The sequence below is a fragment of the Olea europaea genome, unplaced genomic scaffold (genome assembly GCF_002742605.1).
Source record: "Olea europaea var. sylvestris unplaced genomic scaffold, O_europaea_v1 scaffold2660, whole genome shotgun sequence".
In the NCBI taxonomy this organism is placed as follows: Eukaryota; Viridiplantae; Streptophyta; class Magnoliopsida; order Lamiales; family Oleaceae; genus Olea; species Olea europaea.
The window spans coordinates 15,161-27,364 of NW_019244966.1; the positions used below are offsets into that span (position 1 = coordinate 15,161).

General features: G+C 35.3%; 1 protein-coding gene across 6 annotated transcripts; it reads left to right on the forward strand.

Moving 5' to 3' along the window:
- The first annotated feature begins 6,967 nt into the window (after window positions 1-6,967).
- LOC111383327 (alkylated DNA repair protein alkB homolog 8-like) lies at window positions 6,968-11,707 on the forward strand. 6 transcript variants are annotated; one of them, XM_023007408.1, is made up of 8 exons: window positions 6,968-7,132; window positions 7,339-8,574; window positions 9,198-9,299; window positions 9,403-9,489; window positions 9,604-9,729; window positions 9,869-10,159; window positions 10,864-10,929; window positions 11,305-11,707. In XM_023007408.1, the coding sequence occupies exons 2-8, from the start codon at window positions 8,275-8,277 to the stop codon at window positions 11,359-11,361; spliced, it is 1,029 nt and encodes a 342-aa protein (XP_022863176.1). In that variant the 5' UTR covers window positions 6,968-7,132; window positions 7,339-8,274; the 3' UTR covers window positions 11,362-11,707. The 6 variants fall into 6 exon arrangements, with proteins under 6 accessions (XP_022863176.1, XP_022863177.1, XP_022863181.1 ...); XM_023007409.1 differs by having other exon boundaries at window positions 8,076-8,574; XM_023007413.1 differs by having other exon boundaries at window positions 8,245-8,574.
- Window positions 11,708-12,204: the final 497 nt, after the last annotated feature.

Below are 12,204 nucleotides of genomic sequence, written 5' to 3' on the forward strand. Positions count from 1 at the left end.
TATTTTCTGCTTTTCTTAGCATTTTAAGCTCAGCCACACATATTGTAATTCAGGTAGTAAAAGAAAAATAAAGGAACAAACAGAAGAATCCGTTGATGGTTGCAAAGATTTGTCGATCTCTGACATTTTGAAACTTACTGATATCACAATTTGAAATTAATTAGTCACATAAACAGAAGTGTTGATCAAAAGTTGATGAAGAACAAGAAACCTGGGAACAAGAATTTCGTCAAATGGAATGTTTGAACACAATTATGAATCGCTGTCCTCAAACGATAATAACCGTCTCCGAGATAAGTGCTTGAAGGCTTTAAAATGCAAATAGTTTATTGGAGTAATCAAAACCTTAATCCAAGTTAGAATCAAGCAAAACCAAACTTGGAAAGAGCTTTTAGAACAAATATATAAAATTTGGTTTGATCTTTCAATTTGGATATAAGTGAATCAATTTGATGTTTATGATATGTTTTCAATCAAGGAAATCATTCATATATGTAGTACTCCAAGAATCATGCATGAAAAATTTCAAAAACCAAGCCAAAAAGGTGTAAAGCTTCACAAAATGATACCATAATTTAAACAGCCAGCAGTCGGATTTTTGCACTTAACGATCGCCAAGTACAACAAAAGTTGCGTTGACTTTGTTTCAAGAGGCCAAACGATTGCCGAACCCAGGCCAAAATTTTAGCCCCCCCTGTTTTTTTCTTGTTTTTCTTTCTATATTTTTATACTTATTTGACACACCCATATGGATGTATTATCATTCCAATATACTTGTCATTATAAGTAGAACAATAAATTATAATAGAAAGTATCTTTACACTACAAAAGAAAGATGAAACTTGAAACATTAAAAACTGAAAGTCAGCAATTCAGTAGTCTATTTTGAGCTCAGCTACTCAAACAGGGTTGAGGACAGGGAATATAAACGGGTCCCCAGCCCTGTTTGAGTAGCATTAGTGGCTTGTTTTTCTCATTGAAATCATAAGTACAGAAACGAATGCATTGTTTTCACAATGCAAAAAACTTATTAATTATTCGCGTTTTGGTGGGGACCTTTCATTTGTAGAGGATTCTTTCTATAGCTATTAGCTTAATCTTGCAATGGGCAACACTATTGGCTTACTTCAAGTTTTTAGGGGGGCCAGAGAGATCAGTACCTTCAAAACTACATTTGTGGGAAAGAAAGATTCAGATTGTTAGAAACTGAAACTCATATTCTACGTGCACATGGTGAATATAAGATAGAAATACCAATGATACTGCAACAATCATGTGTTAAGGGACATATCCCACGTTGATTAAATATCAAAAAATACAACAGCATGTAAGGGTTTGAGTTAATCCTCTTAATAATGTTGATATTTTAAGATGAAATCCTAAATCTTAATATTATATCAGAGCTCATTCTGCCCTAATGAATAATTCAATAATATTAAGGCTCAAAAAACGAGTAGGCTCAAATAAGCTACCATCTTACGAGAGCATGTTAAAAGATAAATTCTCGAGGTCACTGAAGTACGCGAGCTAAGCAAAATAGTATCAAAGAAAAGCGATTCCACTCTTTTCCTAAATCCTAACCTACAAGTTGTAGAAGCAGTTTTTTTTTTTTTTGTTGGAATCCTTTTTTGAATTGGTTAATCATCCAGTAACAAATAAGAGTAGTAGAGCGTATTCGATGAAAGAAAGCTAAGAAAGAATAAAATAATTGAAATCCATAGTTGTGATGCAAAAAAGTATTGGATCGAGATACAAATCTTGATCTAACTACAAGGATGAGGCTTTATTTAAAAATATGAAAAGCCCAATTGTAAATTCACATTTGTTAAATATTGAGATAGGACCAACATAAAAGGACTTGGACTACTCCTCTTAGCCCTTTTTTTATGGAGATTGAAATTAAATTTTTAGTAGATTTGGGTAAAAAGTTGATAAAATGTGCAGCTGAAAGATTACGGATCCCATGAAATATGTGGTAAAATTTAATTTTTTTACTTTAATTTTGCTAAAAATCTAGATTTTAATTTCTCTTGATTTTAATAAGATTGACCTTTTAAAACGAAATTTCAAGTTTTAATATCATGGAGGACAAAAGCATCAGTCTTCTTCACGAGCTAGGCTCACATAGTACATGAAAGTAAAAATAAACTGCTATGCCTTATAATACTATCACAGGCTGTTGATTCAGCAGTTTCTTCTCTTTTTTTTGTATTGGGGCTGTGGCTTATACGTATTGAAAATATAATCATGAACAATTGGTCGTCCCCTTCGCTACATCAACTAGACCCTATATACAAAAATATGAGCCACCTAATCAACAACTACTATATAACTCTTGAAAAGTGAGACGCCCAACCAGGTGTGGAGCCAGGACCCTACAAGGGGACTCGGCCGCACGTGCTGGCTCCGTCGGAATGTGGAAAACCGCCATGTAGCAATCAAGTCCGGAATGTGGAAAATCGCCATGTAGCAATCAAGTCGAAGCAGTTGCAAACTTGCAGATCCGAGCGGAGATGGAAGACGAAGATGAAAGAGACGACCTCTTTTTTTTTCTTTTTGGTTTGGGCTGAGTGAGTAATTGATAAATCAGAAGTTGGGCCACTTTTTGTTTAGCCCAATTCTCAAATGAATGAATAAACAAATGGTCCAATTTCCAAATGATCAAACCATTTTCAAATCGTGAAAGCCAAAAATCCAAACGTGAAATGCCCAAATCGTGAAAGTCAAACCCTTTTCATCCCTTCTCCAATCTCCAATCCACACAGCGCAGCGACGAAGAAGAGGCAGCATCGATCATGACCGACGCCATGAGGTGGAGGAGTCACCGGAGCTCGGAGTCGCCAACGATGTGTTCTGCTGCCAACTGCCGAGTGCCGTCTGCCATTTCGATTTTCTGCTTTTTGGTCTTGAGCTGGTGACTATTCTCTCTCCCTCTTTTTTTTGGTTTTGTTTGTCTTCTGTTTTGTTGGCTACTTAACTTCTTGATGTTGTCATGTTGAGTAATTACTGTTAATTATGTTATGGTTATTGATTTGGAAATTTATGTTTATGAAATTATGTTTGCGAATTGTTATTTATGATAAGTAATATTTTATGAGTTATGATTGTTTTGATTTAGGAATTTACGTTTGCAAATTGTGATTTATTATAAGTATTTTATATTTTTGTGAGGAATGATTATTGATTTGGGAATTTATGTTTACGAAATTATGTTTGCGAATTGTGATTTATGATAAGTAATTTATGTTTTATGAGTTATAATTATTGATTTGGAAATTTATGTTTAAGAAATTAGGATAAATTTAAAAAATTTAATTGAGAAGATGTTGGGAATTTTAGTTCATTTACATATATATTTAATAACTTTTAATATTATTTTATCAAATTTTATAAACGACTGAACTATTGCAATCGTTGATTGTCGACGGTCAACTTCCGCCCTAGTTGAACTTCGATACTGGATTCGCCCCTGCACCCAACCCCAAGTAGTTGGTTGTTTAGCCCATTCCAGAGGTCACTTGTGAGTCTCTTCCCATAAGCCTAAGGTGTGAAGAGCTACACCACAACCGACCCTAGAGTTTGTTAATGTGGAGAATCAAACCAGTTGTGTCTTGGGATTAGGGGCGGAGTTGGAACAAAAGATTTGTGGGGGAAATTATAAAAAATAAATAAGTAAATAAAATTGTGGGGTCAAAATCTGAAAATTAAAGAATTTTTTTGAAAATTTTCTAAATTTATTGTGGAGGCAGTTGACCCCATTGCCCCCCACTCTAAATCCACCCCTACTTGTGACGCCTTTGACAGTGGATGGAATTTGAAGAGATCATTACCTCCAGTGCCTCCTGAAGCTAAGCGAGCATATCAACCTAGCATTCTATTCACTCTTCATGCATCTTCATCTATTTTCAGGAACATTAATTTATACATGAGCTGAAGGCTTTCAGCAATTCAACCAGCATTAATTACTATTTTTTAATTATATTAGACATTCAAGCAGTCAGAACTCTCTGCTACCAACCCAAAAGAAAATATTGAGTCCAGTAGGTGGCCTTAAGACATGGTAAACTGAAAGTGAACTTCTGAAGTTTTCAGCATTTCGCAATGAAAGATTCTGAGGGATGAATATGGGAAATTGCTTGATTGCCATTTTTTTAATTAGTTTGAGGCAGAAGTACGAGATACTTGGTATTAAGGTCTTTTTTTGCTCCCCTTATGCACCTTTGGAGGTAAGGTTCATGTCCCCCTCCCGTTCCCCACCACTGGGTTTAGGTGAAGGCCTAAAAACTTCCCATGAGCTCCTGAAGAAGTACACCATTACTGCAAATACATATTACCACGATAACAAATTAACAATGTTGACGAATACGATCTATGGTGATTATATGACAGATTCAATAGTACATTCAAACCAAGCTACCGTTTACATATCTACAAGACAGTCATGTTACCATTTTATACACACATATGCTTTCAACAAGTGTTAGTGTAAAACCCGCAAGCGTACGGGATCGTTGACAAGTAATAATAAAGTGAGTTATGAGTTATCGTCCCACGAAAAATTATATTTAATTCTAGTTCACTAGTTACTACTAAATTCGATATTCGTGATATAAAAGATGTGATTTTATTGTTATTTTTAAACTAATTCCAAACTAAGGAAGCAATAAAAAATATTTGCTGTGATTTAAAACTATTAATTTAGTTATTTCTTGATTTTCATGATTGATTTTCCATACCCATTGTATTATTTATTGATTGACCTCCAATTGAATAATTAGTTACTTCTTGTAATGTTAGGAGACTCACAATAAATTTAGAATGCGGCAAAATCAAAATATATAAATAGAATTAGAAATAATCTTTATTACATATGTAGTCACATAGATAACCAGTAATTTAATGCATTTTGGTCATATAAATTCGGACTAGGAATAGGATCAGGTTGTGATTAAAATAGACTTAATTTTTCTTGGAAAATGGAATTAAATGCACTAGTGTTATCGATTGTCACGAAAGCATGAAATTGACTAGATTACGAATCAAGAGTTAAAATAAATGGGAATAGGGGGATTCACGATTCTAATACAAACATTTACATATTTGATAAAATAATTTTTACTGCTTCCTTAGTTTAGAATTAGTTTAAATAACAACAAAATCACATATATTGAATATCGAATTTTGTAGTAACTAGTGAATTAAAATTAAACATTATTCTTTGTGAGACGATAATTCACAACTCACTTTATTATTACTTGCCCACAATTTCGTATGATTGCGAGTTTTACGTGAACAAGTTTTTAACAAGCATCCTAGTTGAAGATAAAGATATATCAGCTTTACAACTAGATTTAAGGAGTTCCTTAGGACAGGCAAAAAAATAAAACCTTTTTAATACGAGTTTGGGCACTCGTGCTTCCGTTTCTATTTCGTGAAATTAAGAGGTCTTTTTTCTAACGATAAATAAGGATCCCTAAAAAGGAGAGGCAATCCTTCCATCTCCAAACAGGTGGGAGATATCCAAACCAAAGTACTGGCCCAAAATGATATTGGATTTAAACAAAGGAACCTGTGACTAAGAAAACTAGATGAATCAAGGTTTGAGGACTGGTTGAGAAATGAAGCCAGCCCAGCCTAAATAATTTTATCAATAATGAAATTCCTGTATTCCATACTCTTAGCCCTCAGGCCAGTTATTACAACCTCATTTATACATAAAATGCACAAAGGCATGTTATGACAAGATTTAATTGAATACATCTAGCTCCCACACCTCATACTTTTAGATGAGATGATTAACTAGTATCAGACCAAAACATGTTACTTACGTCTTGCTCTCACCTATTTATTAAAAAATTACTCAGCTTATATGCAAACAAGGGACTTATCAAAGACGAGCTTCTAGACGAGATAATTTAATAGTATTCGTATATACACGTAAAATAACTTTTGGACCGGATTGCCATTACCAATCCTGAGGAGTTTTGAAAGGCAGACACGAGCAGGGATTTAGAAATTCTTATTTATTAAAATTATAAATAAATAAATTTGTGGCTCAAATCAATGTTTTCGTTCCCACCTTGATTACGGGGATTGAGGACGGGAAGTGGGTCTTTTTTACTTGTCCTGTGCTATGTGTACAAAATCCTCTGTTTGAATTTTTATAGAATACACGTGGCAGCATCTAATTAAAAAATGATAAAAAAAAATCAACTAGATAGCACTTTTGCTTCCGTACAAGCATAAAAATTGTTTTTAATTTGAAACTACTCGTTTAAATTAGAATCGGACTGAACTAACACTTGATTTAAAAGGTTGAACCCCAACCTTAAGGGTCTCCCATCGTCCCTATCTTGAAATATCGTGAGAGAGGTAAATCGCAGGTTATGCCTCCAAGGGTACAGCGTGGAAGACTGCTTGTACATTTGCACTTATCCAAGAGCCAAATCTATATTTCAGGATTCGAACCCTTGACGCAGCAGCCTAAAGCAAAACTGGATTTCTCAACCCTCCCCTTTTACCACTTGGAGATGTGCCTTGAGAACGAACTAACACTTGATTTTTTTTTTTTTTAACGAGGTGTCCCAACTTGCGCCAGACTATATCCTTGTCCTTGAACCTCCGGCCCCTCAGCAGCTCAGGGAGGTAAATCGCGAGATGTGCCCTTGTTGGTTCCCAGGTTCCCACACGACTTTTACTCCTTCACCAAAGGGAGCCTCTTCACTACCTTACAGCAACTTGCCTTCCAATATAAATCTTGCCTTCCAAGTTGTGCCTTCCAGGAATCGAACTCTCCACGCTTGGTTCCAAGCCTCCCAATGTGATTGTTCTACCAACTTGGATGTGTCCCGGGGGGCCGAACTAACACTTGATTTGATTCTATGTAACATTGATTCAGTTGAATTTTAAATTTTAAAATCAACAGAGCGACTTTAACATTGTAGCTATGGAACATTAATTTCAAAATCCGCTCTTCGGATAAACTGGAAAAATAGAGTAAAACTACAACACACGACTTTAGTTCAGAACTGAAACAGAAAGGGGAGCAAACCAAATACACGGTTCTTGAGCCTCCGCAGGGACCGTGGCTAGAGTCAATTGCTTCTGCAAACAGCTTGTGGAGCTTCTTGAGGTACTCTCTTCATTTATGGACGCTACGAGAATAAGTATATGTTGTGTGTGTGAGAGATAAAAGGGACCAGATTTCTCCTCCCCACTAAAATAAAGGAAAAGGAATCTGGTGAAATTGTGTTTTATGTGAAATCTTTTTGTTTTTCAAGTATCTATTTTTGAAACGTGCGTGAAAATGGTCCTAAGAAGCTCTAACGAATTATGTAGATGGTAGAATATTCCTGAAATTGGAGAAAGAGGCATTAGGAGGCACTGATTTCTTGTTCTTCGCCAATATAGGGGACATTGTTTGCATCTGTACCCTTAATTTGGGAAATTAAAAGGTTTTGCTTAGGGATTATCCGCTATAATCGACGTAAAATGAAAAGTTAATAGCTTCTCAACATTTTTTTCCCCTTTCTGGTTTAGATTTAGAAATATGCTGCTGTGCCAGGGCTTTTTTACCCACCCTTTTGACAAATTCTCACATGGGTGTGGGGGCGGGTGGGACCCAAGGTGAATTTAAAATGCAAGAAAAGGCCCCACCGACCCCCAAATGTGAGAATAGATCAGGGAGGGTGTCAAAACCCTCCCTGGCACAGCAGCATGGTTCTTTCTTGAACTGTATATATGTATGGTATTCTGTCTTGCTGCTCTAGATTGGAGTCCAAAGCTTGTTTAATGTCTAATTGCACTGTAAATGAATCGAATTTGAACGTGTTCGCCGGCTCAGTATGTTAATGCAATGATTAATCAGATAAAATACTAAAAGTTTGTGGAGAGTGGGCTTGACTAAAACAAGACTTACTATGTTTATGTAAACCTTCATTTGCTATCCCAATGAATTCTGTCGTGGATAAGTTTGATTATACAGTCTTTCTTTCTCTGGAAAAAATCCATAAGCTTGTGATTAATTTGGCTAAATTGGTTGCTGACGATCTGTTTCCTTTGGGCTTTTCTTGGAGGTACTTTGAGTCAATCGGAGTGGAGAAAAATTAATTCAAATAGTCAACAAGATGTTCATTGGATATAAGACTTAGCTTGTTGTTGCATTTCTGTTGTATGTCAATGATTGTGTTTCTTCCATAGTTACTTGATGATAGAAATTGGCAATTTTTTTTTGCCCCTTTTAAGTGTCAGTAGACTCAGTACAGAATTTGACTCATGGGTTTGCCGAGATTTACACGTCCCAAGGGAGGGGATGGCGAGTCAAGTCCAAACCTCTATGTAGCTAACTGTGGGCCTGCAGTTGGACTTTCATTTGAAACTATCATGTCCGTGTTTGGTACGTATGGTGAAGTTAAGGGAGTTTATGCAGCAGATGAGAGTGGAACTCGTGTTATTGTCTCCTATTATGAGGAAAGTAGCGCACAAGCAGCACTGAAGGAATTAGATGGACACCCATGTGCTAATCTTGGAGGCCGTTCGTTGCACATTCGCTATTCTGCACAATCATTGGGCAAGGTCTGACACTGTACTACCTGTGTTTACATATTTTATATTTATATGTTACTGCAGATTTGAACAGATTTGATATGGTTCTTTAATGAGCTCAATCATTCATAGTTTCAGCAATAATTCAAGATGCAATTGAGTATAGCTGTGAACACATGGATCACTCACCTATTGTCTTAACTGCATATCTTTCCAGTATATGTTTCATTTACTGTGGCAGCAGTGGACCACTTAAGCTTCATTCATATTCAGCTATCTCTTTCTATTAGTTTCAGAACAGACGTCGTTCAGAATACAATTTACATTAGAATATCCATCTGTAATTCGATGAGTTCACCTTCTTCCTCAACTAATCATACTTTTGAATTAAATATGTGATCCTCGGATAATGGTGAATATTCAGTTAAGCTCAATCTAAGTCATGATTCTTATGACTCCACTTTCTCTATCATGAATTTGGAGTAATTCAGTATCAAATGATTCAAACCATTTATGGGTCAGCATGGTTAATAGTTCAACTCAAAGTTCGTATATTTTTTGATGCTATACATTTGTGGATTTTTATGATTTCCTATTCATTTTACTGTTCCCATTATTTGTACTTTGTATTGAACAACTGTATTTCTTTTTAGGTTAAGGTCAATGACACTATTGCAGTATCAACATCAGCTTCAGATTTAAAGGTTCCTGGTGTTTACTTAGTGCATGACTTTGTCACTGCTAAAGAAGAGGAGGTTAAGGATAATCTTTTGGTGTAATATAGGGCTCTTACCCAGTTTGTTCTTCTCACACACCCACATGTTTACTCTGTTATATTATGCATTCCTTATACTATAGGAATTACTTGCAGCAGTGGATAGTCAGCCATGGCAACATCTTGCCAAAAGAAGAGTTCAGCATTATGGGTATGAGTTCCGTTATGATGTAAGTCCTGATTCATTATCGGGAATACTTAATTTGAATCAGCCTTCCGCAATAATTGATTTGATATTTTGTTTTGTTTTGTTTTCCTTTTCCTGTCTCCCTTCCCTTTTACAGATAAGGAATGTTAACACAAAGCAATACTTAGGTGATCTTCCATCCTTTGTGTCTCCAGTACTTGGTAGGATCAAAATGTTTCAAAAATTTGACTCTTCTGTGGATGTATGTGTGGATCAATTAACGGTAACTAAACTCTAAACTCTATCTACTTGTGTTGTAGTTCTGCTTGGATTAAGCACCATTAGGTGCAGATTTTTTCATTTTAATAGGGGATTTATATTCTTGGCTGACTTACAAAAATTATTTTCTTTTCCAACAACAGGTCAATGAATATCCACCTGGGGTTGGTTTGTCTCCACATATAGACACCCATTCAGCATTTGAGGGATCGATTTTCAGCCTTTCATTGGCTGGCCCTTGCATCATGGAATTCAGACTGTATTCAAAAGGTGTTTGGCTGTCGACATATACTTCCAGTTTTGATGCAGAGGAGCAAATATGTGAAAATAGCTCAAATTTTTTGCGGAAAGCTATTTATCTTCCACCTCGATCAATGTTATTGTTATCTGGAGAGGGCCGATATGCTTGGCATCATTACATTCCACACCACAAGGTATACTACTTGTTTGTATCTCTTCAGATGTTCGACAATCTTCTTTAGCCCCCGTTTGGCCCCCATTGTATTACATTCCATTTTTTTCTTTTTCAACTATTCATTTTTCCAAAAAAAAAAAAAAAAAAAAAAAAAACCTTTTCCCCCCTTTTTTTTTTACAAAAAATGGGGACCAAACGGGGGCTTAGAGTCTATACAGCATGAATTAACTTATACATCTTTAACGAGAACTCAAAGGAACAAAGCTTAATTACTTCATTTGTTTTCCAATACTTATAATTATCAGCGAGAGGCGTGTAGTGGACTGACATGGAAATTCTGTGCTCGGGCCTGAGCAATTTATTGTTCATACTGATATATATGCAAAACAATCAGAACTAAGGGGTATAATTGCTTGACATATGAAAGTTTTGTGCATTTGTTTTTAGACATGAATGAGGCAACAAGTTTTGTGTAGCCATGATTTTGGTTTGGAGAAGGCCAATTTTTATGGTAATGTTGGCATATATTTATTTTAATAGTTTGGACACATTTGCGTTTTTACAGTTTTATTAAGAATTTCTTCAGTGTTGGCAAAGTGTGCCACCGATCATTTATTTTAGCAAATTATATCCTTTGCAGTGGAAAAGTATGATCTACCTTGTTATTAATATGATCATGTATTCTTTAATTTCTCAAAGTTAGATTTGTTATTTGTGATGCAGGTGGACAAAGTGAAGGACAGTGAAATCCGGAGGGGCCCAAGGAGAGTGTCCCTTACATTACGCAAGGTATATGCATTGAAGTCGGCCTTTCACTGTTTGATTATAAAATCCTTTCAGGCTTTGAATGTTGAATTTCATTAATTGTTTTTCTGTATAACCTTGTAAACTATAGTTCCTCTCATGATTATGCTATTCGAAGAATGCCACTTGCGACATACTTACATATGGTCTAGAAATAAGAAAAATAAGAAAATCTCACGCAAAAATAATATACGGATAATATAAGGTGAGGCAGAGTGTAATTCAACTTTTCTTTCCTTCAGTTCTATGCTTTAATGTCATTTCTTTTACGTTCCAATCTGGTGAATCCTTTTAAGTTAATGACAATATGATTCTCTTTCCGCATTTTCTTAATTTGTTCACCTTGCTCACATGATGCAGGTCAGGAAAGGTCCTTGCCAATGTGAATTTCCTCAGTATTGTGATTCTCAAAATTAGGAGGATTTTTAATCTTGGCGCATACTGTGACTGGTGACCCTATAGATTGGTTGATACAGGGAATTTGAGTTCCATGAGAATCTGAATCTCTGATCTTCCCTCTTACCAGAATTGTGATTCCTATCATAGATTATGGGAATGAGTTATTATGATTATGTTAAAGTGAAGAATTTACATCAGAACAGGAAGCATTTCATGCAGATATACACTATGAATTAACTTATTTAGCCTTTTCAAATAAGAAGATGACAATTACTGACAAAGATAGGAGGGAAAAGCGATAGTTTTCGAATATTTGTTGAATATTTTTGCACTATGCAATAAAATTCTTTAAATTGTTTTGCCATTTGTTTCTGTATGCTGGTCTTGGCTTGTTCTTACTCAATTGTTTTCGTTTCTAAAACAACTTACTAGTATTTTGTTAGACTGGTGAAATTGAAAAACTTCGGTGATTAGTTTGATAAGTTGAATTGTACGAGATAAATGACAAATTTATTAGAGTATCCAACACGACTTGAATGCAAAACTTAGCAAGCAACTTGATTCACGTGCTGGCCGATGGGGGAAAATGTTGTAATTAAGTTGTATACTTGTTTGGTAGAGATTTTTTTTATTACTCATTTTCAAGTCACATATTCTTTCCATAGAATAATTTTAGACGTGAATTCATAATTTCTTCTTACTTTTTAATCAAATGTTTTCTAGAAAGATTATTTTTTACAATTTCATTCTAAAAAATTCTATAAGAAATAGACCCTTAATTACAAACCATAACTTTTCACAAGCCAATGCCATTAGGGACTAAAAGACATCTGCTCTTTTATAATCCTAGCCTAGGACGAG

Excerpts from the sequence above, each read along its gene's own strand:
- LOC111383327 (XM_023007408.1), top strand. The coding sequence starts at position 8,275 with ATGGGTTTGCCGAGATTTACACGTCCCAAGGGAGGGGATGGCGAGTCA. Across the intron at positions 9,300-9,402 it reads TCACTGCTAAAGAAGAGGAG|GAATTACTTGCAGCAGTGGA; the intron begins GTTAAGGATAAT and ends CTTATACTATAG. Across the intron at positions 10,930-11,304 it reads TGTCCCTTACATTACGCAAG|GTCAGGAAAGGTCCTTGCCA; the intron begins GTATATGCATTG and ends CACATGATGCAG.